At 46.8% G+C, this 26,558-nt stretch overlaps 1 protein-coding gene across 1 annotated transcript in view; it reads right to left on the bottom strand.

Moving 5' to 3' along the window:
* Positions 1–24,007, bottom strand: part of LOC134936129 (complement C3-like) — an 828,079-nt gene extending 804,072 nt beyond the window's left edge. Inside the window, exons 1-2 of the mRNA XM_063931046.1 lie at positions 23,917–24,007; positions 7,433–7,619 (exon numbers count right to left, since the gene is read on the bottom strand). Coding sequence (XP_063787116.1) covers positions 7,433–7,619; positions 23,917–23,984 — 255 coding nt within the window. The 5' untranslated portion in view covers positions 23,985–24,007. The remainder of the gene's footprint in view (positions 1–7,432; positions 7,620–23,916) is intronic.
* Between the last annotated feature and the right edge of the window lie 2,551 nt (positions 24,008–26,558).

The raw sequence follows: 26,558 nt of genomic DNA, 5'->3' as shown, positions 1-26,558 counted from the left end.
GGGTCCCTAGTGACGTTAATTCCAATGTGTATGAACAGGTACTGAATGCCGATTTTGTGGATCTGATCAGGCAATATTATGGTCGAAATAAGAAATATTATTCGAGTCGATCTCAGGGAGTAGTAAGTGGGCAAAATAACATTTTTGCGTGAACGGTCTGAGGGAAATCTATTCTATGAATATGACTCCTCCATAAATATTATCACGTCTGTGATCGTGCCACAAACCTATGTAACCTTACTATACATACATATACATATAGGTATAGCACTTTCTGATATGCATCACATTATCATGTCAATATCCACCCAATCAGACATTGTTGGTGCCGACAGGGTCACTTTCCACATCTGTGTCTCCCATATAGTTTTCTCTTGGGAAAAATATACCTCTACTGACATGTTGACATTTAATTACATGTAAAACAAGAAAAAAATGTATACTCTGCGCTATATATACACTGTATCAGATTAAACTATAGTGTGCAGTCTGTCATATAGAATAATTGACTCAGTAGAACTGTGAAAGTATAACAATAAATTCTTTATCTAATATTTAAAAAGAGGTGTACATTTCATACAAGATAAGCAGCATGTATTAGGCAACAATTAATTTATAATCACAATTAGTATAGCATACAATGAGATGAAATATCTTTGTTATATTGCTAGATAAAAATAGAAGTACACTGGCGTCCCAGTGTTTAATAAATGTCTCGTAAAAATAATCACAGCCTTATTTAATGATGAACTTTTGTGTATATTGATGTATAATTACCCATGTGCAGATTCCTGAGAGTATGAATAAACAGGGTCCGTTAATGTATCTGTGCACATAAATGGGTATGCAGTTAATTAAGCTGATTAAAGCTGGTTTGGAAAAGGCCGTATATTTATCACGGCTATACTCCGGATAGATAGTAGTTCTTAATAACCTGTGTGAAGATCTCCAAAGAACCCACCTCCTCAAACCAGGTGTTAGACCTCACTGCGGAGGCCAGTAGCAGTCACTCGGTACGGGTGAGCGGAGAACCGGACGTCTGCAGTAATAACAATCTCCTCAAACCGGGTGTTAGACCTCACTGCGGCGGCCAGTAGCAGTCACTCGGTACGGGTAGGCAGAGAACCGGACGTCTGCAGTACGGCACCTAGACGGATGTCAGTGCTCTCGCCGAGAGCCGCTGGCTGGAGCGCCCGGCGTGTATCCAAGCCGTGGTAAGATGTAGCTGTGAAGGTCGTTGGCTGTGAGGCTGTTTAGCAAGATCGATCAGCAGGTATTGTCGAACAGCTGAACTTTGAAAAGTGGGCGTCAACGCGTTTCGTCTCCTTGGCAACCGGAGACTTCCTCAGGACGAATACCTCCCCTCTATTCAGTCACACATTTATACTCTTTCTAATGAGATTACTTGCAACAGCTGGATCTGTTTAATAGGCTGAAATGTTTAAATTATATGCTGCACATAATAGAAAGTTATTCTTTGTAGTTAAAAATTGATCATACAACACAATTAATACTATATTGAACATCTACTGAGTCAATCTAACAAATTATATACATTAATGAGTATTTTTCTCAATTTAAACTTAATTACCATAATTCCTGTCTATTAGTCAAACATCACATTTAGGCATATATTTCTATATTATATATATTATATATTATTTTTTTTTCTTCTTTTTTTTCTTGTTTTTTCCTCTTTTTTTTTCTTGTTTTTCAATTAATTGGCACCCTAGCTAGTTGTCCTACTCAGCTGCTATTGATGCACTTTATATAATTAATTACTAATTGTTATCAGCGCCGGAAGAATAACAGTTAAGGACAGGTGTCCTGCTCTGTTTATTCCCTTGTATTTAATTACATGTACCAAGTACTATTAGAAGTCGACAGCGCCGACATAGTCATTCCCTTTGTGGCAGAGCACTCAGCCTCAGATATGCCGATACATGTGTACCAAACACCCACCGACATTATATTGGCTATAAGGGATAGACCCCAGTACATTCTGTCATGGAAACACAGAAGGAGTTTACCAGCTCATTTCAATAGCGCTCATTATATATTGTGCTTTATTTTTAACTTATATTGCACCTAACAACTGTGCCCCCCCCCCCCCTCGTTTTTCACTCTGATCTGTACAGTAGTGCTTTGGAAGGACCAGCATCTCTGTGAGGAGAAAATGGCGCTGAAATGAGCTGTGAGGGGGAAGCCCCGCCCCCTTAAGCTGTGAGGCGCTTCAGCCCCGCTCCTACTTACAAATATTTATACTGACGGGGGTTAAATATAGTGCCCAGGCACTTATATAGTTTCTTGCCAGTCTATTATGAGGATTTATATGCTGCCCAGGGCGCCCCCCCGCCCCCCGCGCCCTGCACCCGACAGTGCCTGTGTGTGTGGGAGCATGGCGCGCAGCACGGCCGCTGTGCGGTACCTCAAAGCCGTCACTAAAGTCTTCTGATCTTCTTCTACTCACCCGTCTTCTGACTTCTGGCTCCAAGGGGGGTGACGGCAAGGCTCCGGGAATGAGCATCTAGGCGTACCTAGCGATCAAACCCTCTGGAGCTAATGGTGTCCAGTAGCCTGAGAAGCAGAGCCTTTGAACTCACAAAAGTAGGTCTGTACATAAAATCTTTTTCAGAGAAACTCAGTAGAGCTCCAATCTGAGCCTAGATCTGTACAACATAGAAAGAAGCATATGGAGCTGATGTACAGCACTATTACCAGTCTTGTTATATCCCACCCACAAATCCCCACACAGAATATACAATAACAATATAAACAGTTACTTATCCAGGGTTGCACTGAACATTAGAGTCCCGGCTCCCCTAACACAGTTATATTGTATATTACTGATTCAAAATAGAGGTAGATCCCTTACCAATATCACCGTCACAAGTAGTAATATCTTCAGTGGTCCTCTACTCAATATTGCTTCGATTTACAAGGTGTCTTCCCCCATATACAGTATGATCTCAAGGCTGCTGTGCGGTGCTACCCACTACTCAAAGTATGCATACAGTACATTACAATAGAAAGAAGAAAGGTAAGTAGTGTCAATGGTGCTCTGGGACCAAATTTATCATAATAAAAAGTTATATACTTTATTGGTATGTATTAAAACAGGGCTCGACAAATCCCAGGGGACAGGTAGCCATGGCCCCTAGATTTTGCTGCCTGGCTACCAGATTTTAGAGTGAGGCAGCAGATCCCCTTCAGTCCCAACAGCCCCAGTGGAGATTTTTGGAGGCGTGCCTGTATTATGGCGGCCATTTCTTGCAGAGGACTGCATGTGCTGAGTGTCTGTCCTGGCCTGCACTGACTGCTGTCTCCAAACTCCGGCTGCATAGAAATCTCCAATAAGAGGGTCTATGCATGGCCAGCAATTTCTGGCTTCAGAGGGTTAGTGATGTGGCCACAGGGTAAGAGGGATTGGAGGCTGTGGAGTGGTTGTTTGCCTGGAGATTCCCCCTTATCTGTGTGGCTGTGGGGGTTGGTTGCCCGTGGGGGTTAGCTGCTCATTAATGTGGGTGCGGGATGCACTGCAGTGTGGATGCAAAGGGCTGGTATGCCAGGGGGTATGTGTGACCGTGGTGGTTTGTCTGGGGGGAGCTGCTCAGTAATATGGTGGGGGGGGAGGGGTTTTTGGGGGGCGGAGTTTTTTTTTGTTTGCTTTTTTTTTTTGGGGGGGGGGGGGGGTCAGAGATCTGGCTCCTACACTCAAGCTCTGTACTGAAATATGTATCAGTCTATTAAAATTGGTGAAGCATAAAAACAGAGAGTAGTGAATAGAAATGAAATGATCAGTGTATTAAAATATATACTTTACAAAAATAGCCGTTGTCTATTGTTCTATTTCAATATATAATTTGTAACAGCTGCTTTGCTCATTGCTGATCATATACTGTTATGTTATATATTCCTCTACTGTGACCAAGAAGATTAGTAGAATAGTATTTAATCTAGAGAGGAAATTAGTATCAAATGATGTACAGTGGGGCAAAAAAGTATTTGGACAGCCACCGATTGTGCAAGTTGACCCACTTAAAAAGATGAGAGAGGTCTGTAATTTCCATCATAGCTACACTTCAGCTGTGAGAGACCGAATCTGAAAAAAAAAAAAAAACAGGAAATCACATTGTATGATTTTTTAAACAATTTATTTGTATATTCTTGTGGAAAATAAATATTTGGACACCTACCAATCAGCAAGATTTCTGGCTCTCACTGACCTGTTACTTCTTCTTTAAGAAGCTCTTCTATCCTCCACTCGTTACCTGTATTAATGGCACCTGTTTGAACTGGTTATCTGTATAAAAGACACCAGTCCACACCCTCAAACAGAGAGCTGTCTAAGGACACCAGGGACAAAATTGTAGAGCTGCACAAGGAGCTACTCGACAATAGGCAAGTAGCTTGGTGAGAAGAGATCAGATTGGTGCAATTATTAAAAAATTGAAGAAATACAAGATCACTGACAATCTCCCTCGACCTGGGACTCCATGCAAGATCTCACCTCGTGGGGTATCAATGATCTTGAGAACGGTGAGGAATCAGCCCAGAGCTATACAGGGGGACCTGGTCAATGACCTCAAGAGAGCTGGGTCCACAGTCACAAAGGTTACCATTAGTAACACACTACGTCGTCATGGATTGAAATCCTGCAGCGCCCGAAAGGTCCCCCTGCTTAAGACAGCACATGTCCAGGCCCGTCTAAAGTTTGCCAGTGACCATCTGGATGATCCAGAGGAGGATTGGGTGAATGTAATGTGGTCAGATGATAACAAAATCGAACTTTTTGGTATAAACTCCACTCGCCGTGTTTAGAGGGAGAAGAATGATGAATGGCATCCCAAGAACACCATACCCACTGTGAAGCATGTGGGTGGAAACATCATGCTTTGGGGATGCTTTTCTGCTAAGGGGACAGGACGACTGATCCGTATTAAGGAGAGGATGAATGGGGCCATGTATCGTGAGATTTTAGGCAAAAACCTCCTTCCCTCAGTAAGAGCATTGAAGATGGAACGTGGCTGGGTCTTCCAGCATGATAATGACCCCAAACACACCGCCAGGGCAACTAAGGAGTGGCTCCGTAAGAAGCATTTCAAGGTCCTGGAGTGGCCTAGCCAGTCTCCAGACCTCAACCCAATAGGAAATCTGTGGAGGGAGTTGAAAGTCTGTGTTGCCCGGCGACAGCCCAAAAACATGACAGATCTAGAGAAGATATGCATGGAAGAGTGAGTGGGCCAAAATACCTGCTACAGTGTGTGCAAACCTTGTCAAGAACTACAGGAAACGTTTGACCTCTGTAATTGCCAACCGAGGTTATATTACAAAGTATTGGGTTAAAGTTTTTGATTGTCCAAATATTTATTTTCCACAAGAATATACAAATAAATTGTTTAAAAATCATACAATGTGTTTTACTAGTTTTTTTTTCCATATTCTGTCTCTCACAGTTGAAGAGTATCTATGATGGAAATTACACACCTCTCTCATCTTTTTAAGTGGGTCAACTTGCACAATCGGTGGCTGTCCAAATACTTTTTTGCCCCGCTGTACCTATTGCCAAAATGTCCAGGCAGATGCTACAAATGCTACTTTATTTGCCATTGTTATAGTATGAACTCAAATCATCAGGCTGGAGGCTGGTTACTCTAGCTCAAGCGTAATTATCATAAACCAGCCTCACAAGGATTTCTATAATGTTACAGTATGTCTCCAATCACAACTAGTGTACATGATTGGTGTTCCCTAAAGCTCCTAAATGTAATATTAGTAACCAGTTCCCAATTAGTAGCTGTATATATTATTAGAGCACTGCAAATATAGTGGTTATTATTTCACAGTTCATAATAGAGGTTTTCTAACCGGATTCTAATGTGCCCTGTATCATCGTATGGACATTATATTTTGTCCAAACACAGCACAGGTCCATATAGTTCTATATATGATTAATAACTGTTTCCCCACTGATATGCAGCGTGGTTAGGTAATAAGTTGGGCAGTGTGTGCAGTATCAATTATCAGACACTATAAGGTTATATTTTGTTATTCTCCGTACCTGTAGTGGTTACTGCCGCTGTTGTTAACCCACATCTATGTGCGGTATTAGTATAAAGCACTTACGACTGACCACCATGTGCTGGTGCTTGTAATACAGGCCACCAACTATAGGGGCTGTCGTCTTTATTTCCGGCCGCTTACTGCGAGCCGCTTATATAACGGGCGCACCGCACTGTGTCAGTGCCTAATCCCTGCCAGCGTCAATCGAGTGCTCTAATGTCACTCGGTTTACTGCGGCTGTACAGCTACTGGTAAATGTCACAACATGTGTATTAGGATATAGAAGTAACAATAACAGTATATTGCTATAAAGTTAGAACATGGACAATGGCTACTGCTAGACTACAGCCGTTTCACCATTCAGGCTTTCTCAAGACAACCTACATACTGTATAGTAGCCTAGGTAAACTTTAACCTACAGTAAGGGAGAAACATGCATGTGGAAAAGGGATATATATAAACTGTTATATTCAGGGTATTATGACATCAGAGCAAACAAAATGTAATGCTATATTTCACAGTTCCTTATAAATAATAACTCATCTCTATGGGAACATTATTTCCAACAACATTTCATAATGTCTACCCGAGTGTTTAATCTTCTTTTTTCGCCTGCAGTGACTGTATTTATGGATCACTTTGCTCCTTGACACCTTTGTACATTTACACGGCACATTTTCACATAATCCTTAACATATTATATAGAACAGGCATTGCCAACCCCAGTCCTCAAGGTACACTGACAGTCCAGGTTTTAGTGATATCCCTGCACAGGTCACTTAATTGGTACCTCAGTTATGGATGTTAGTACCGCAGCCTGGATATCACTAAAACCTGCACTGTGCCTTGAGGACCGAGGTTGGGAATTCCCAGTGGCAAACGCAGGATTTGCATGGGGGGGTTTCCAGAACTGGGCGGAGCCAATCACGGGGGTGGGGACTGAGTGACCCAGTATATGCTGGGTCCGTAAAACTAGTGTGTGTGTGTGTGTATATATATATATATATATACTGTATATATATATACATATATCTACACACATATATATATATATTTATACATATATATATATATATATACACATACACACACACACATACATATACACATATACATAGCATATAAAACATGCATATATATATCATGTGTGTGTTTATATGTATGTATGTATGTATATACATGTGTATATATGTATGCACATGGATATATATGTACTATAATTAATATAAAGTAAACTTTTATTGCACTTACAAGTGCCATCAGGAAGACAGCAGGCTGCAGAGGACGCTAGACAGCCATTAATAATACCCATGCAGGTGCTCGGAAACCCCCCCTGGGTGCGCCACTGATTCCTGATGTAGAACCTTACCGTCAATGTAACTTGTCCCAGAAATTCATTATCCCTATTGACAGAGATTCTTCCCCCAGCTAAAAGGACACTCTTCCTGGGGAAATCTTGGATAATAATATCAGCATCAAACGCAGAGCCGAAACCGTCCAGTATGAAGATCTCTTCGTTGTCCATACGCAGCAAGTTGGACGTGATCAGGGAGCATCTGTAAGGAGAGAATAGATCAGGATAATGTAGCAAATAATATTTGTAATTCAACATGAAGAACATTCTGATATAAAGATTATAGAGACATTTTTTGCTACCATTGTACTCCTAGGACCTGACTGAGAGGTGGACGCAGTGGTGATGTCATACGGAAGTGACCACTGTGTTTTATACAGTTCCTTTTGCACTATGGACTCTATTCAGCTTCAGTTGCAGTTTTGCTAATTTCAGCTGCGGACGCTCGCATGCTGGGGGCCGACCAGCACCGGGCAAGACCATCCAGCATTCTAATGGCCACCAGCAATGCGATCGCAATCGCTGTCCCTGCAAAATAAGTGATGCCCCCTGCCTGGACGCAATGGTGTGAAGGCAGACGCAGCATGTGCATCTTACCCATCGCAGTGGCCGCGTGTGATGTCACGCGGCCTCCCCGATAATGGCCAGGACCTGCCCCCGTTTTTGGCACCATGGCCCCGCAAGACTCCATCGCTGCCTCCGACCACCCTGCGAACACTTCTGGCTGTCAATCGGGCAGAGGTATTCACATCGATGCGAACGCAATGCCCGGCCCGCGCAAAATTGTGACCCCTGGCAACATGTGCAGCAACAAACATGCTGTGTAAGTTGCGGCGGTCGCCATTCCCATGAATACCACTAATGTCCTGCTTTCCATAAACTCTGCAATGCTTGTGGCAAACTAATGAATATTGCTGGAACATGTCCAAGCCAGAAGCCGATAACAGAGAACCTTACGCTGCACTTTCCTGCAGTCTACCGCAGAGATCACACTGTAGACACTACAATGGAAAATACCCCAGATATCAGTCTCCACTGCAAGTGTACTGACCTCAGGGCCAAAAGGGCCGACATCTTTACCACCATAATAGATAAGGAGAACAATAATGCTGTCAAATTAAAAATTTACACTGGCGCCAAGTGTAATGTCATGTCATGTGAGCTCCTCCAGCACACAAACCCCAAAACACTTTTTGGCTGCTCTCTAATTGCTTGCAGTGGCCAGGTAATGAAGACCTGCTGCAGTTTCACATAGTGGACAGTAATATCAAACTGCACCTACAGTAGGTTTACTGGACAGTGTAAAACTGGGGTCAATGACTTTAAGTGCTGATGTGCATGTCATTCAACAGGATAATCCAAAGTTATAAAACTTTGCTGATCTGTTAAGTTGTAATACCATTGGGATACTCCCAGTCACCTATCATATGCAAATGCAAGGCTATTTCTCCCACAGTATGTGCTCCCAGACCTGTGGATATGGCCATGAAGTATAAAGTGATAGCAGAGTTAAATCACATGATGGCATTGGGTGTCATTGCACACCTCCCAACTGTCCCGATTTTCACGGGACAGTCCCGTTTTTTTGGGACTGTCCCACTGCAGTGTCCCGCGGTGGGGAGGGGGGGCAGTTGGGAGGCTCCACAGCGTCTATTCACGGGAGTTAGAGGGACTGGGGGCATGCCAGCAGCTCACGGAGTGCTGGCCATGCCAACACTCATGCAAAGCCATGCCCCTTTTCCTATATGCCATGCCCCCTGTTCGAGCAAGCACAGCTTTGCCGCGCCATGGTGTCCCTCTTGGACAAATCCAAATGTTGGGAGGTATGGTCATTGCCAGGGCCGGCTCCAGGCCTACTAGCACCCTGAGCGAGAAAATGTAAAAGCGCCCCCCAACCCCTATGCGCGCGCCGAAGGTGTGCGCGCTTCGGGGAAAGTGGGCGTGGCCTCTGGGAAAGTGGGTGTGGCCTCGTAACTTCATATTATCAAACTATAAATAAATATATTTTTTCACACCCCCTCTATGCACACAATTAGCAGCCTTACGCAGAACAGCCACAGTATTGTTCCTTACACACAATGTCTCCAGTGTAGTGCCAGATACACATAATGTGCAGTGCCAGCTACACATGACATGCCCCACAACAGTGCCAGCTACACATGACATGCCCCGCAGCAGTGCCAGCTACACATGACATGCCCCACAACAGTGCCAGCTACACACAATAGGCCCCCCAGCAGTGCCAGCTACAGATGATAGTGTTCACGTTTTAGGGCAGGGTGCTGATCACAAGGAGGGCACATTTTTAAGTAAGGAGGGCAAAATGATGTACATACTGTAATGCTTGGTGCTCCTCCACCCACATGCAGAAGCAGGGACAGTGCGCGCCGAAGGCACGCAGCAAAAATTTAGGGGCGTTGCTTCGTGGGGAAGGTGCATGACCACAGAATAGTGGCAATTCGCATTACACCACATAGTAGTGCAGCTAATACACATTGCACCAGGTAGAACCTCCTATACACTTTGCGCCAGGCAGAGCACGTTAGACACTTTGCGCCAGGCAGAGCACGTTAGACACTTTGCGCCAGGCAGAGCACGTTAGACACTTTGCGCCAGGCAGAGCACGTTAGACCCTTTGCGCCAGGCAGAGCACGTTAGACACTTTGCGCAAGGCAGAGCACGTTAAGACACTTTGCGCCAGGCAGCGCACGTTAGACACTTTGCGCCAGGCAGCGCACGTTAGACACTTTGCGCCAGGCAGCGCACGTTAGACACATTGCCTAGCCACAGACGCCTAGTAGATACACGACATGATATGCCCCCCAGCAGTGCTAGCTACACGTGACATGCCCCCCAGCAGTGCCAGCTACACGTGACATACCCCCCAGCAGTGCCAGCTACACGTGACATGCCCCCCAGCAGTGCCAGATACATAAATGGCCACACAGTGCAGATATGCCCCCAGTGCCAGATACATAAATGCCCCCACAAAGCCAGATACATAAGTGCCCCCACAGTGCCAGATACATAAGTGCCCTCACAGTGCCAAATACATAAGTGCCCCCACAGTGCCAGATAAATCAGTGACCCCACAGTGCCAGATACATAAGTGCCAGATACATAAATGCCCCCAGTGCCACAAAATATAAATGCCCCCACAGTGCAGATATGCCCCCACAGTGCCAGATACATAAATGCCCCCCGTGCCACAAAACATAAAAGCCCCCACAGTGCAGATATGCCCCCACAGTGCCAGATACATAAATGCCCCCAGTGCCAGAAACATAAATGCCCCCACAGTGCCAGAAACATAAATGCCCCCAGTGCCAGAAACATAAATGCCCCCACAGTGCCAGAAACATAAATGCCCCCAGTGCCAGAAACATAAATGCCCCCACAGTGCAGATATGCCCCCACAGTGCCAGATACATAAATGCTCCCAGTGCAGATATGCCCCTACAGTGCCAGATACATAAATGCCCCCCGTGCCACAAAACATAAATGCCCCCACAATGCAGATATGCCCCCACAATGCCAGAAACATAAATGCCCCCACAGTGCAGATATGCCCCCACAGTGCCAGAAACATAAACGCCCTCACAGTGCAGCTATGACCCCACAGTGCCAGATTTTCACTTACATGTCACTGCGGTGCTGGGAGCCGGGAGGGGAAGTACTGCTGTGGGCGCGGGCGGGTGGGCGGACGGAAGAACACTTCTGTATGCGCGCTGCGCGGCGCCGGCGTCTAACGTCAGACGCCGGCGCCGCACAGCGCGCTGCATAGCGCGCACACAAGCGGCCGGGACACTGACTGATTGAAGGCTGGCTCCAGGCAGGAATATGGCGGCCGCAGCGTGCGGCGCCCTATAAGAGTGGCGCCCCGCGCGGCCGCTCTAGTCGAACATGCCTGGAGCAGGCCCTGGTCATTGCTTCAGTGGCAGAAGACACCCCGCGTGTGATAGCTAGAGATGCCGCAGTAAAGAAACGGTTTGGTACACATCTGCATTGACCCTGTGCACCTGAACAAAAGCTTTCATGAGATCACAGCACCCCCCTCAGAACTGTGAAACAAGAGTTGATATTACAAATGCAAAGATATTTACCACTCTGGATGCCAAATGTGGTTTCTGGCAGATCTCATTGGACAAGGAATCATTCATGCTACCATGTTCATGACACCTATGGGCTTTTTCCAAATGCTCTGTGGTATATACACTTGCAGTGAAGTACAGATGTGTCCTTATGCACTGTTGCCGCAGTCATGCCAAATAGTCCTTCTTGGTCACCAGGTCCTGTTGGATTCTGCTTGCACCGATCATCCTTTACATGAGATCTGGTGGATCACTCGCACCAGGCGACTCATTAGGTATGTGAGGACCAGTGGTGCAAGTGGGCGGGTACGGGTGGGTACGGCGTACCCGTAAGAATTTAGCCGTGGGTACGCCGTACCCACACCGACGGGCCGCCGCTCCTCGCACCGCCGCTGATGTGAGGGAAGGAGAGCGCAGCCTGTGCCTCTCCTTCCCCTCAGTCTCCGGTGGCTGTCATAGTTTAATTCAGCGCCGATCCTTGAGCCAATCAGAGCTCGCGGTGCGAGCTCTGATTGGCTCACGGATCGGCGCTGAATTAAACTGTGAGACACCCGCCGGAGACTGAGGGGAAGGAGAGGCACAGGCTGCGCTCTCCTTCCCTCACACAGGACGGCAGCGGCCAGCGGCAGCGGTGAGCAGGGAAGGGGGGGGGGGGTTATACCTGGCACTGGGGGATATCTGGCACTGGGGGGGCATTTCTATCTGGCACTGGGGGATATCTGGCACTGGGGGGCATATATACCTGGCACTGGGGGGCATATATACCTGGCACTGGGGGATATCTGGCACTGGGGGGCATATATACATGGCACTGGGGGATATCTGGCACTGGGGGGCATATATACCTGGCACTGGGGGATATCTGGCACTGGGAGGCATATATACCTGGCACTGGGGGATATCTGGCACTGGGGGGCATATATACCTGGCACTGGGGGGCATATATACCTGGCACTGGGGGATATCTGGCACTGGGGGGCATATATACCTGGCACTGGGGGATATCTGGCACTGGGAGGCATAAAGCCTGGCACTGGGGGATATCTGGCACTGGGGGGCATATATACCTGGCACTGGGGGGCATATATACCTGGCACTGGGGGATATCTGGCACTGGGGGGCATATATACCTGGCACTGGGGGATATCTGGCACAGGGGGGCATGTATACCTGGCACTGGGGGATATCTGGCACAGGGGGGCATGTATACCTGGCACTGGGGGATATCTGGCACAGGGGGGCATGTATACCTGGCACTGGGGGATATCTGGCACTGGGGGGGCATGTATACCTGGCACTGGGGGATATCTGGCACTGGGGGCATATCTGGCACTGTAGGGGCATTTCTGTATCTGGCACGGGGGGCAATGTATATCTGACACAGTGGGGGCATTTGTGTATCTGGCACTGTGGGGCAATGTGTATCTGGCACTGTGGGGCAATGTATATCTGGCACTGTGGGGCAACGTGTATCTGACACTGCGAGGCAACGTATATCTGGCACTCTGGGGGCATTTCTGTATCTGGCACTGTGGGGCAATGTGTATCTGGCACTGTTAGTCAATGTGTATCTGGCACTGTGGGGCAATGTATATCTGTCACTGTGGGGCAATGTGTATCTGACACTGCGAGGCAATGTATATCTGGCACTCTGGGGGCATTTCTGTATCTGGCACTGTGGGGCAATGTGTATCTGGCACTGTGGGGCAATGTATATCTGGCACTGTGGGGCAATGTATATCTGGCACTGTGGGGCAACGTGTATCTGACACTGCGAGGCAATGTATATCTGGCACTCTGGGGGCATTTCTGTATCTGGCACTGTGGGGCAATGTATATCTGTCACTGTGGGGCAATGTGTATCTGGCACTGTGGGGCAATGTATATCTGGCACTGTGGGGCAACGTGTATCTGGCACTATTGGGGTCATACGTGTATCTGCCCCTCCCCCATATGTGTATCACGCCCCCATTTCCATTGGCCACGCCCCATGTGGCATTTGGCCACACCCATTTTTTTGCGCGCGCGCCTTCGGCGCGCGCACACAGTACCCGTAAGACATTTTTTCTACTTGCACCACTGGTGAGGACACACCTGTAATTCAACGGGATCAGTACTAAATGCCGCCGGTCGGAATCCCGGCGGTCGAAATCCCGACGCCGGAATCCCGACCACACAATCCCGACAGGGGTGGCGAGCAGAACGCAGCCCCTTGCGGGCTCGCTTCGCTCGCCACGCTGCGGGCACGGTGCCTCGCTACGCTCGGCACACTATTATATTCTCCCTCTATGGGTGTCGTGGACACCCACGGAGGGAGAATATGTCGGGATTGTGGCGGTCGGGATTCCGGCGTCGGTATTTCGACCGCCGGGATTCCGGCCGGCGGCATCTTGACCGCATCCCAATTCAACACTGAATGGAGAATTTCCTTGAAGGATACCCTTGTTATATCTTTGTGGATGACATCATCATTTGGGTCCATTCCATGGAAGAATGCCACATGCACCTCTACAAGGTCCTCCAAAGAATCTGAACATGCAGTTGAACTCTGACAATTGTCGTTTCAGTGTAACTGAGGTCTCATATGTTGGCCATCTAACTTCAGCAGCTCCTGCGGCTGGCCGGGAGTTACTCATCGCTGCCCGGGTCACAGCGGCTGCGTGTGATGTCACGCAGACAATGCAGCCCGCCACCCGCAATGTCCGGCCACGCCTGCGTTGGCCGGACCGCGCCCCTAAAAAAGCGGCCAAACGCCGCCGTGCCGCCCCCTCCTGCCCAGCGACCGCCTCTGCCTTTCAATCAGGCAGAGGCAATTGCTAGGCAACGACAGCCGTCGGCAGTCAGCCATGCGCCGGCGCACTGCGGCACCGGCGCAGTTCTGACTTGATCGCTGCGCTGCGAAGAACTACAGCGAGCAATCAGGTCAGAATGACCCCCTTAAACCTTTCCAATACTGTAAGATGCATGTGGGTGTTATCCTGTGAAATTGTGCTTTGTTTGGAGTGTGGGGTGACACTCTTACACCTACTGTCTTGTTAGCTGCTTGTGTGCACTTGTTATAACCTATTTTCTTTTTACCATGGTAGTGACCATTGCTTCCAAACTCCCAAATCGGCTAATTCTTAGTAGTGATTTACACATTATCTAAAGAGGTCCTCCAAGAGCATGCTCGGCAGAGAGGTTGGCAATTGAAACATAGGGGGTCATTCCGAGTTGTTCGCTCGTTATTTTTTTTTCGCTACGGAGCGATTAGTCGCAAACTGCGCATGCGTAATGTTCGCAGTGCGCCTGCGCCAAGTAAATTAGCACAAATGTTTGGTATTTTACTCATGACGTAACAAAGTTTTTTCATCGTTCTGGTGATCGGAGTGTGATTGACAGGAAGTGGGTGTTTCTGGGCGGAAACTGACCGTTTTCTGGGAGTGTGCGGAGAAACGCTGACGTTTCTGGGAAAAACGCGGGAGTGTCTGAAGAAACGGGGGAGTGTCTGGGCGAACGCTGGGTGTGTTTGTGACGTCAAACCAGGAAAGAAACTGACTGAACTGATTGCAGTGTAGGAGTAAGTCTCGAGCTCCTCAGAAACTGCTAAGAAATTTCTATTCGGAATTCTGCTAATCTTTCGTTCGCAATTCTGCTATGCTAAGATACACTCCCAGAGGGCGGCGGCTTAGCGTGTGCAATGCTGCTAAAAGCAGCTAGCAAGCGAACAACTCGGAATGAGGGCCATAGGCTGAACATTCCATCTTGAAAAAGACCTGTTTGAGGGCCACGGGGATGTGGAACCTGAACTGACAGAGTTACCCTTCTTCAATTCACAATACTTCTTCCACTAGCAAACGTGGGGCCGGCCTGCATGCCAGGTCCTTCCCCCACAGCTAAAATGCAAGCGCTTCGCTAAACAGTGAAGTGCTTGCATCTTTAGGGTAGCCCCCTGCCTTCGCAGCCTAGCTGTGACGCCAGATGCTTTGGGTTGCAGCAGCTGTGTGTGATGTCATGTAGCCGCCATGAAACGTGGTGCAAACGGTCTGGACGTGCCTCAGTTTTCCGGACCGCTCATCCCCAACTCAGCATTGACGCCCACAATGCGCTGCGATTCCGCCCCATCATCTCCCCCCTGTTGGCACTTAGACTGCAATCACATGCGATCACAATTTAAGTCCTCATGCATGCGTGTCATAGAAGTGCAGAGATCACTGAATAGCGATTTCAGCACTTCAGCGCATGTTGCTAAATTACCCCATAGTTCTGTCTCTTTAAGCCAGTACCTAAACCCATTGTAGAAGCGCAAATTGTATTAGAAATCTGTGGTTGGTAAACTTGACAAATGATTGCATTATTTTGGAAACTAACAGTTCCTGATTTTAAAAGATTTTTTCCATACAGTACCTTAACAGGATGTTAATGCGGTTGAGTCAAATTATTATGACCACCTCCTGCAGTTGATGTCAGCAGCGCGTGGCCTATGAAGTACATCACGTGTCGTGCGCTGGATTGGTGGGTATATAAGGTGTGCGATAGGCCGTCTGCACACATATCACTCATTGCTGTGATGGGTAAAAGGGGCGATTTATCAGACTTGCAAAAAGGGATGATTATCGGCTTTCAGGCCAAGGACGGCAGTATGTCTGACACAGCGGTGAAGTTGTATCAACCCCCGAACTCCACGTGGTTTACACGGGTCCAAGGCAGCCTCGGTTCTTCGCGCGTGACTTGGAAAACACGAACGAGGCAAAACGTCATCCCGCTGTCGGATTCTCGAGAGATTCGGATTCCATATAAAGAGCCGCGCGTCACCGCCATTTTCACTCGTGCATTGTAGATTGAGCGGAGAGGACGTGGCTACGTTCTCTGAGTGGAAAGCTCAATATCAGCTCAATATCTGTGCTCAGTATCAGTGCTGCATTGTGGTGACCAGTATACTACAGTACAATAGTCCATTGCTGCATCTTGCTGCTCCGTGTCAGTTCTAGTATCCTCATCAGTGCTCAATATCTGTGCTCAGTATCAGTGCTGCATTGTGGTGACCAGTATATAATACTGCAGTACAATAGTCCATTGCTGTATCTTGCTGCTCCGTGTCAGTTCTAGTGTCCTCATCAGTGCTCAATATCTGTGCTCAGTATCAGTGCTGCATTGTGGTGACCAGTATATAATACTACAGTACAAAAGTCCATTGCTGCATCTTGCTGCTCCGTGTCAGTTCTAGTATCCTCATCAGGGCTCAATATCTGTGCTCAGTGTCAGTGCTGCATTGTGGTGACCAGTATATAATACTAATACAGTACAATAGTACATTGCTGCATCTTGCTGCTCCGTGTCAGTTCTAGTATCCTCATCAGTGCTCAATATCTGTGCTCAGTATCAGTGCTGCATTGTGGTGACCAGTATATAATACTAATACAGTACAATAGTACATTGCTGTATCTTGCTGCTCCGTGTCAGTTCTAGTATCCTCATCAGTGCTCAATATCTGTGCTCAGTATCAGTGCTGCATTGTGGTGACCAGTACACTACAGTACAATAGTCCATTGCTGCATCTTGCTGCTCCGTGTCAGTTCTAGTATCCTCATCAGTGCTCAATATCTGTGCTGCATTGTGGTGACCAGTATATAATACTAGTACAATAGTCCATTGCTGCATCTTGCTGCTCCGTTCAGTTCTAGTATCCTCATCAGTGCTCAATATCTGTGCTCAGTATCAGTGCTGCATTGTGGTGACCAGTAAATAATACTACAGAACAATAGTCCAGTGCTGCATCTTGCTGCTCCGTGTCAGTTCTAGTATCCTCATCAGTGCTCAATATCTGTGCTCAGTATCAGTGCTGCATTGTGGTGACCAGTATATAATACTACAGTACAATAGTCCATTGCTGCATCTTGCTGCTCCGTGTCAGTTCTAGTATCCTCATCAGTGCTCAATATCTGTGCTCAGTATCAGTGCTGCATTGTGGTGACCAGTATACTACAGTACATTACTAAAAGTCCAGTGTCTTGTGCTGCATCTTGCTGCTGTAGGGTGCTGTGGTAGTGTCCTGTCTCTGTGCAAAGGTCATCATTATTCCAGTTACAGTGGTATCTGGTATCACTCTAGTGGTCTCTAAATCCAGACATTACTGCCGTCTAATTCCAGTTATATTACTGGCATATAATTCCACACATTAAAAAATGGAGATAAAAAATTTGGAGGGTAAAATAGGGAAAGATCAAGATCCACTTCCACCTAGTGCTGAAGCTGCTGTCACTAGTCATGGCAGAGATGATGAAATGCCATCATTGTTGTCTGCCAAGGCCGATGCCCAAAGTCATAGTAGAGAGCATGTAAAATCCAAAAAACAAAAGTTCAGGAAAATGACCCAAAAATCTAAATTAAAATCGTCTGAGGAGAAGCGTAAACTTGCCAATAGGCCATTTACGACACGGAGTGGCAAGGAACGGCTGAGGCCCTGGCCTATGTTCATGGCTAGTGGTTCAGCTTCACATGAGGATGGAAGCACTCATCCTCCCGCTAGAAAAATGAAAAGAGTTAAGCTGGCAAAAGCACAGCAAAGAACTATGCGTTCTTCTAAATCACAAATCCCCAAGGAGAGTCCAATTGTGTCGGTTGCGATGCCTGACCTTCCCAACACTGGATGGGAAGAGGTGGCTCCTTCCACCATTTGCACGCCTCCTGCAAGTGCTGGAAGGAGCACCCACAGTCCAGTTCCTGATATTGAAATTGAAGATGTCACTGTTGAAGTACACCAGGGTGAGGATATGGGTGTTGCTGGCGCTGGGGAGGAAAATGACAAGGAGGATTCTGATGGTGAGGTGGTTTGTTTAAGTCAGGCACCCGGGGAGACACCTGTTGTCCGTGGGATGAATAAGGCCATTGAAATGCCTGGTCAAAATACAAAAAAAATCACCTCTTCGTCAAGCTGTAATAAGTAGGGGTAAGGACGTTAACCACCTAGGAACATCCTCCCTTATACGTCACCTGAAGCACATTCATCAGAAGTCATTGACAAGTTCAAAAACTTTGAGTAACAGCTGAAGCAGTCCACTGACAACTAAATCCCTTCTTCCTCTTGTACCCAAGCTCCTGCAAACCACCCCACCAACTCCCTCAATGACAATTTTCTCCTTAGACAGGAACGCTAATAGTCCTGCAGGCCATGTCACTGGCAAGTCTGACGAGTCCTCTCTTGACTGGGATTCCTCCGATGGATCCTTGAGTGGAACGCCTACTGCTGCTGTTGTTACTGCTGGCGCTGCTGTTGTTGCTGCTGGGAGTCGATCGTCATCCCAGAGGGGAAGTCGGAAGACCACTTGTACTACTTCCAGTAAGCAAGTGACTGTCCAACAGTCCTTTGCGAGGAAGATGAAATATCACAGCAGTCATCCTGTTGCAAAGCAGATAACTCAGGCCTTGACAACTATGTTGGTATTAGACGTGCGTCCGGTATCCACCGTTAATTCACAGGGAATTAGAGAATTGCTTGAGGTAGTGTGTCCCAGGTACCAAATACCATCTAGGTTCCACTTCTCTAGGCAGGCGATACCGAGAATGTACACAGACGTCAGAAAAAGAGTCACCAGTGTCCTAAAAAATGCAGTTGTACCCAGTGTCCACTTAACCACGGACATGTGGACAAGTGGAGCAGGGCAGACTAAGGACTATATGACTGTGACAGCCCACTGGGTAGATGTATTGCCTCCCGCAGCAATAACAGCAGCAGCGGCAACAGTAGCAGCATCTCGCAAATGCCAACACGTTCCTAGGCAGGCTATGCTTTGTATCACCGCTTTCCATAAGAGGCACACAGCTGACAACCTCTTACGGAAACTGAGGAACATCATCGCAGATTGGCTTACCCCAGTTTGACTCTCCTGGGGATTTGTGACATCGGACAAAGCCACCAATAATGTGCGTGCATTACATGTGGGCAAATTCCAGCACGTCCCATGTTTTGCACATACAATGAATTTGGTGGTGCAGAATTTTTAAAAAAACTACATGGGCTTACTGGAGATGCTGTCGGTGGCATGAAGAATTGCGGGCCACTTTCGGCATTCAGCCACCGAGTGCCGAAGACTAGAGCACCAGCAAACACTTCTGAACATGCCCTGCCATCAGCTGAAGCAAGAAGTGGGAACGAGGTTGAATTCAACCCTCTATATGCTTCAGAGGATGGAGGAGCAGCAAAAGGCCATTCAAGCCTATACATCTGCCTACGATTTAGGCAAAGGAGGGTGAATGCACCTGACTCAAGCGCAGTGGAGAATGATTTCAACGTTGTGCATAGTTTCCAACCCTTTGAAATTGCCACACGTGAAGTCAGTTCAGACAATGCCAGCCTAAGTCAGGTCATTCCCCTCATCAGGCTTTTGCAGAAGCAGCTGGAGTGATTGAAGGAGAAGCTAAAACGGAGCGATTCCACTAGGCATGTGGGACTTGTGGATGGAGCTCGTAATTCGCTTAACCAGGATTCACGGGTGGTCAATCTGCTGAAATCAGAGCACTACATTTTGGCCACCGTGCTCGATCCTAGGTTTAAAGCCTACGTTGTATCTCCGGCAGACACAAGTGTGCAGATGTTCAAAGACCTGCTGGTGAGACAATTGTCAAGTCAAGCGGAAACGTGACCCGCCAACAGCTCCTCCTTAATTTTCTCCCGCCACTGGAGCTGCCAGGAAAAGGATAACATTTCCAAAACCACCCGCTGGCGGTGATGCAGGGCAGTCAGGAGCGATAGCTGACATCTGGTCCGGACTGAAGGACCTGCCAACGATTACTGACATGTCGTCTACTGTCACTGCATATGATTATGTCACCATTAAAAGAATGGTGGAGGATTATATGAGTGACAGCATCCAAGTAGGCATGTCAGACAGTCCGTACGTATACTGGCAGGAAAAAGAGGCAATTTGGAGGCCCTTGCACAAACTGGCTTTATTTTACCTAAGTTGCCCCACCTCCAGTGTGTACTCCGAAAGAGTGTTTAGTGCAGCCGGTAACCTTATCAGCGATCGGCGTAGGAGGTTACTTCCAGAAAATGTGGAGAAGATGATGTTCATCAAAATTAATTATAATAAATTCCTCCGTGGAGATATTTACCAGCAATTGCCTCCAGAAAGTACATAGGGACTTGTGATGGTGGATTCCAGTGGGGACAAATTAATACTCTGTGAGGAGGGGGATGTACACAGTGAAAGTGGTGAGGAATCGGACGATGAGGAGGAGGTGGACATCTTGCCTCTGTAGAGCCAGTTTGTGCAAGGAGTGATTGATTGCTTCTTTTTTGGTGGGGGCCCAAACCAACCAGTCATTTCAGCCACAATCGTGTGGCAGACCCTGTCGCTGAAATGATGGGTTTGTTAAAGTGTGCATGTCCTGTTTAAACAACATAAGGGTGGGTGGGAGGGCCCAACAAAAGGGTGTGTGGGAGGGCCCAAGGACAATTCCATCTTGCACCTCTCTTTTTTTTATTTATCTTTGCATCATATGCTGTTTGGGGATTATTTTTTTAAGTGCCATCCTGTCTGACACTGCAGTGCCACTCCTAGATGGGCCAGGTGTTTGTGCCGCCCATTTGGGTAGCTTAGCTTTGTCATCCAGCGACCTCGGTGCAAATTTTAGGACTAAAAATAATATTGTGAGGTGTGAGGTGTTCAGAATAGACTGGAAATGAGTGGAAATTATGGTTATTGAGGTTAATAATACTATAGGATCATAATTACCCCCAAATTCTATGATTTAACCTGTTTTTAAGGTGTTTTTTTTTTTTTAAACACCCGAATCTGACAAAAATTCTTAAGGGAGGTTTTGCCAAAATGCGTCCGAATCCAAAACACGACCGCGGAACCGAATCTAAAACCAAAACACAAAACCCGAAAAATGCCAGCTGCACATCTCTAATCATGACTGGACAAATGGTACCATTGCGAACAGCCGATGTGAAAACTGCAGAGCACCACGTGCCAGTAATGTGAGAGGTGAACCTCAGATACGAAGGGGCATGCGGAGCAACCGACATGCTACAGTGGAGCAGTTCACCATCAAAATGATCCTGTGTGTCTAAATGACAGCTCAGCCTGTCTAGCTGCTGTCTGTGCTCCACACAGCTGTTACTCTGGCTATTAGCTGCAGTGACGTGCGGTGGGGTGAGGCAGAGCCTTTCCTGTCATACTAACGTTTGTTCAGTGGCTCCTGAGCTATTTAGATCACCGCACGTCCCTGATTAGCTGGTGGTCATAATAATGCGACTCCAACATGTATGTGTCACTAATGTGAAGTGCTCACTACAAAAAAAATCGGCACTTAGTGTGATCAGGCATCAATGTGCTTACAGCAGCCTCAAATGGTCCTTGGTCACTAGGGTGCCACTTCAGACTGTCACTGTCATTAAGGGTCATTAAAAGATACAGTACATGTCTTCTTCACCAAACCCAGCCAAATCTCATCCTAACCCTCTGCTCCACGCTCTATATGTACCCCATCTGTGTCACCCCTGTCTGTCTACCCCTCCCCTTTAGAATGTAAGCTCTCACGAGCAGGTCCCTCTTCCCTCATGTGCTTATCCTTTTTCTTACTTTAATAATCTTCAACTGCACCAAATCCAGCAGTCTTCTGCCACCTGATACTTATTCCAGTGTCATCTGCTGATGTAGCTATGTTTATTTACCCTGTACTTGTCCTATATTGTCATCAACTGTAAGTTGCTGTTTTCCTGTTTGATTATTTGTTTATGTATTCTGTAATTGGGCGCTGCGGAACCCTTGTGGTGCCATATAAATAAAGGATAATAATAATAATAATAATAATAATAATAATAAATGTCCTCTGCTATATTTACATAAAACATGTCACGATCCGGGTAATTTCTCGTCAATACTTACCTTCTAAATGCCTCTTGAGACTGTCCCAGCGTTCCAAGCCCAGATTCCATCTGTGCTGTCTGTGTGCAGCTGCAGCACGCTGCATCCCATTGTCTCAGGTCTCCTCACTGTGATTCTGGCAGCATCAGGGTTAAATTTCACATGCAGGTTACAAACAGCCTTTCCCTCCAAAAGCTAACATGGGCGCAGCCATGTTTTCCTGATCACATGTTACCTTTCAGCCTATCAGCTGCACTCTGCTCTCAGCCTGATTACCCAGCAACTGCACTCTGGACTCTGGTTAATTGCCCAGATAATACCTGCTTCCCAGCAGGTATAGATATCCTGTTCCTGGGTTGGGAAGTTGTCAGTGCTTCAATGGTCATCCTAGTGATAGCAGTCTCTCCTGTTTGTGTTGATCGCCGTCTGCAAAACTCCACTAGAGACTGGCACCAATTCCTATCCTCACGGTGCAGCCTGACTCCGCAGTATCCTAATATTGCACCCTGCGCTTGAACAGATTACTTGCACACCAGCTCTCAGCATTCCAGCTTCCAGCGATGCCCTGTCTCAGTTTTAGTAATCTGCACACTCAAGCATCTCCTGTATATGCTCTCAAGCATCTCCTGTATATGCTCCCAAGCATCTCCTGTATATGCTCCCAAGCATCTCCTGTATATGCTCCCAAGCATCTCCTGTATATGCTCCCAAGCATCTCCTGTATATGCTCCCAAGCATCTCCTGTATATGCTCCCAAGCATCTCCTGTATATGCTCCCAAGCATCTCCTGTATATGCTCCCAAGCATCTCCTGTTTATGCTCCTAAGCATCTCCAACATATTTTTTGCTCTCAAGCTACATTAGTGCGCTCCTGCACTAACCACTCAGCTCTCCTGTTGGACCAGTCCCATCTGATAACACCCGGCAGTTTATAGTCACCAGCTTCCGCTTTCCATCTGCTACCTAGTGCATAGGTGTTGGTAAGGACATATCATCTCCAAATCCTTAAAGACTGTTCCTACGTTATACCACACCTAAAGTTTCAATAAACCTTTTAAACTTATCCTCTGTTGTTGTGGTCATACCTTCGAGCTTGGTGCTGCATGTCCACACGTATGTCTAGGGGTCCTATCTCACCACCCAAGTTTACATACACCTCAACCCCTACAACTGAGGCTTCCCACAGCCGACACCAACCCTCAGTTGTGACAAAACATCACATACAGTATGAAGAAATGGAAAGACAAAGGAGGCGGAGGGACACTGCAGAAGTGAAATGTCTGATCCTCCCACATGACAAAAATAATCCAAAAATGTCAGACATTAGAAGCAGCTCTTGTATTATTTATAAACAAATAGTTAATTGTAAAATATATACACATATACTGTATACACGGCAATAGCAAAACACACAGGCACTGTATCTGTATTCTGTGTTAGTACATGATATTGTATATGCAACAGCTTCAGATAGTGTTATAGTTACATTAGATCAGACTAGCCCAAACCTATTAGTAGCAGAAAGCAGGTTGGACGAGGACACCCCCATACTCACTGTGGTTGTGAGTAGCACCCGATAATCCCACATAGCAGGATGAGGCAGAGAGCTCCGCTCTCCATCATTTTGTCTGGGGTCTGTGCTGGCTCTGGGGGTTGGCATTTTATAGATGACCACTCCGGGGGTTGGAGGCCTGACCTAACTGTTCATTCAATCAGTAACTTCTGAGTTTACTCGAGATAAGTTGTGCAAATAAATAGAATTGGCTGAGAGATAGGTGAACGTCTATTTCAAAATGATGGCTCATGTTATGCACGGACAGAGCACCAAAGAAGCAATGTTAAATTGTCAGGACAGGCCGTTCTGTGGATCCGTTGGACTTTGACCGACCGAAGGAGCAGATGCCCCTGAGTGCTGGAAACAAGGAGGACGAAGATAATTCCTTTTCATATATTTATTAATGATAACAGATCATGATGTGACTGTAGGAAGACTGAGACTAATTAATTCTGGATTGGAAAACTGCAGAGAATGAAGTCACTGAATGATACGAGGCCGAGACTGAAGAACTGTGAAGAATATGCTTTAGATGATACAAAGACGTGACTGAAGAACCGTGAAGTTGAGTTGTTGAGTGATGCGAAGGCGAGGCTGAAGAACTGTGAAGACTGTTTGCCGGATGATGTAAAGACGTGAATGTGGAACTGTGAAGACTGGTTGCTGGATGATGTGAAGACGTGAATGAAGAATTGTGAAGGCCGGTTGCTAGATGATGTAAGCTGTGAATGAAAAACTGTGAAGACTGGTTGCTGGATGATGCAAAGACGTGAATGAAGAACTGTGAAGACTTACTGCAGGATGATGTGAAGACGTGGATGAAGAGCACAGGCTGAAGCTGGCAAACCACCATGGGAATCCTGCAGAATCCAAAGGCACCGGTGGGAGAGCGGTTGACAGTGACCGCGAACTGGAGAGCTGACGAGCGTTGTGCAGCGAGAGTCGGCTAAGAACTTGGAGAACCAGATGGCACCAATTAACAAGAGACACACAGAACAAACTGCTGGAGCGCAGAGCTAAGGCACAGAGTAACCACAACAAAGCACTGGCACAGAATGCAATAATCCCAGCCTATTTATAGGCAGCAGGAAAACAGGATTGGCTGACACTCACCCATCACGCTCATTGGTGCTGCCCTTGGTCTCCAACATGGCCACTTCCTGTAATGCAGACACGCTGGGAAGCTGCAGACCACTAGGTCCTCCCTCCAGCCTCAGGAAGCTGTCACTCCCGCCGCTGACTCAGCCGCGTCCCCATGCGGCCACAGAGCACCACAGACAGCTGCGCTGGCAGAGGACGGATCCCGGGACCCGCGGCGATAAGCACTCGCCGCGTGACAGTACCCCTCCCTCTGGGGGTGGTCTACGAACACCTTCGAGCATTGTTAGGATTTTTGGAGTAGAAATTCTGTATTAACCTTGGAGCATGGACATCCTCAGCGAAAACCCAAGACCTCTCCTCGGGTCCATACCCTTTCCAGTCGAGAAGACATTGAAGACACCTATAACGATGACAAGAGTCTAGAATTTCTCTAACCTCAAATTCTTCATCTTGTAAATTGTGAATTTTAGGAGGTTTGGGCAAGGCTGCCCGAAATTTGTTGAGAATCAAAGGCTTCAGAAGTGATATGTGAGAAGTATTAGGTATCTTGAAGGAAAATGGCAGTCTGACTTTATAAGACACAGGATTAAGCACTTTTTCTATAGGAAAAGGACCAATGTACCTGGGTGCAAATTTCATGAAGGGTACTTTGAACTTGAGATTGCGAGAAGATATCCAGACGTGGTCCCCCACCTTGTAACTGGGCACTGCCTTCCGTCTTCTATCCGCGAATGATTTATAACGTATGAAAGTTTTAACTAAAGACTTGCGTACTTGAGTCCAAATCTTAGAAAGTTGCTTGAGAACTAAGTCTGCTGCTGGCACTTTCTGAGCTGGAAGAGATTGAAATTCTGGTACTCGCGGATGGAAACCATAGTTGACATAGAACGGCGTAGATTCAGAAGATGAATGAAAGAGATTATTATGAGTGAATTCTGCTAGCGGAAGATAGTCCGACCAATAATCTTGTGAAGAGGAAATATATAAACAAAGGAAGGTTTCAAGATCTTGATTTGCTCGTTCTGTTTGTCCATCCGACTGGGGATGATATGCTGAAGAATGATTCAATTTGATGCTTAGATAACAACAAAGTGCTTTCCAAAATTTGGCCACAAATTGCGTGTCCCGATCCGAAACAATTTCTAAAGGAAGACCATGCAGCTTGTAGATCTCGGAGATGAATAATTTGGCAAGTACCGGGGCTGAGGGCAGTCCTGTTAGAGGAATGAAAGGCGCCATCTTTGAAAATCGATCCACCACTACCCAGATGGTATTCCGTCCCTTCGACGGGGGTAACTCAGTTATAAAATCCATTAAGATATGGGACCAAGGTCTTTTGGGTATGGATAACGGATGTAGCAAACCATGTGTCGAGACCATGGGATTTTTGTGTTGGGCGCATTTAGGACAAGCGGCTAAAAATTCTTGAATGTCAGTTCTAAGACGTGGCCACCAGTAGGCCGTTGAATGAACTCAAGAGTCTTGCGGACCCCACGGTGACCCATAAAAGATGAAACATGAGCCCAAGGTTATAGCCGTTT

This window comes from Pseudophryne corroboree, chromosome 6, assembly GCF_028390025.1.
Source record: "Pseudophryne corroboree isolate aPseCor3 chromosome 6, aPseCor3.hap2, whole genome shotgun sequence".
Lineage (NCBI taxonomy): Eukaryota > Metazoa > Chordata > Amphibia > Anura > Myobatrachidae > Pseudophryne > Pseudophryne corroboree.
The sequence above is the reverse complement of the archived record's forward strand: the minus strand, read 5'-3'. Positions and strand labels throughout refer to the sequence as shown.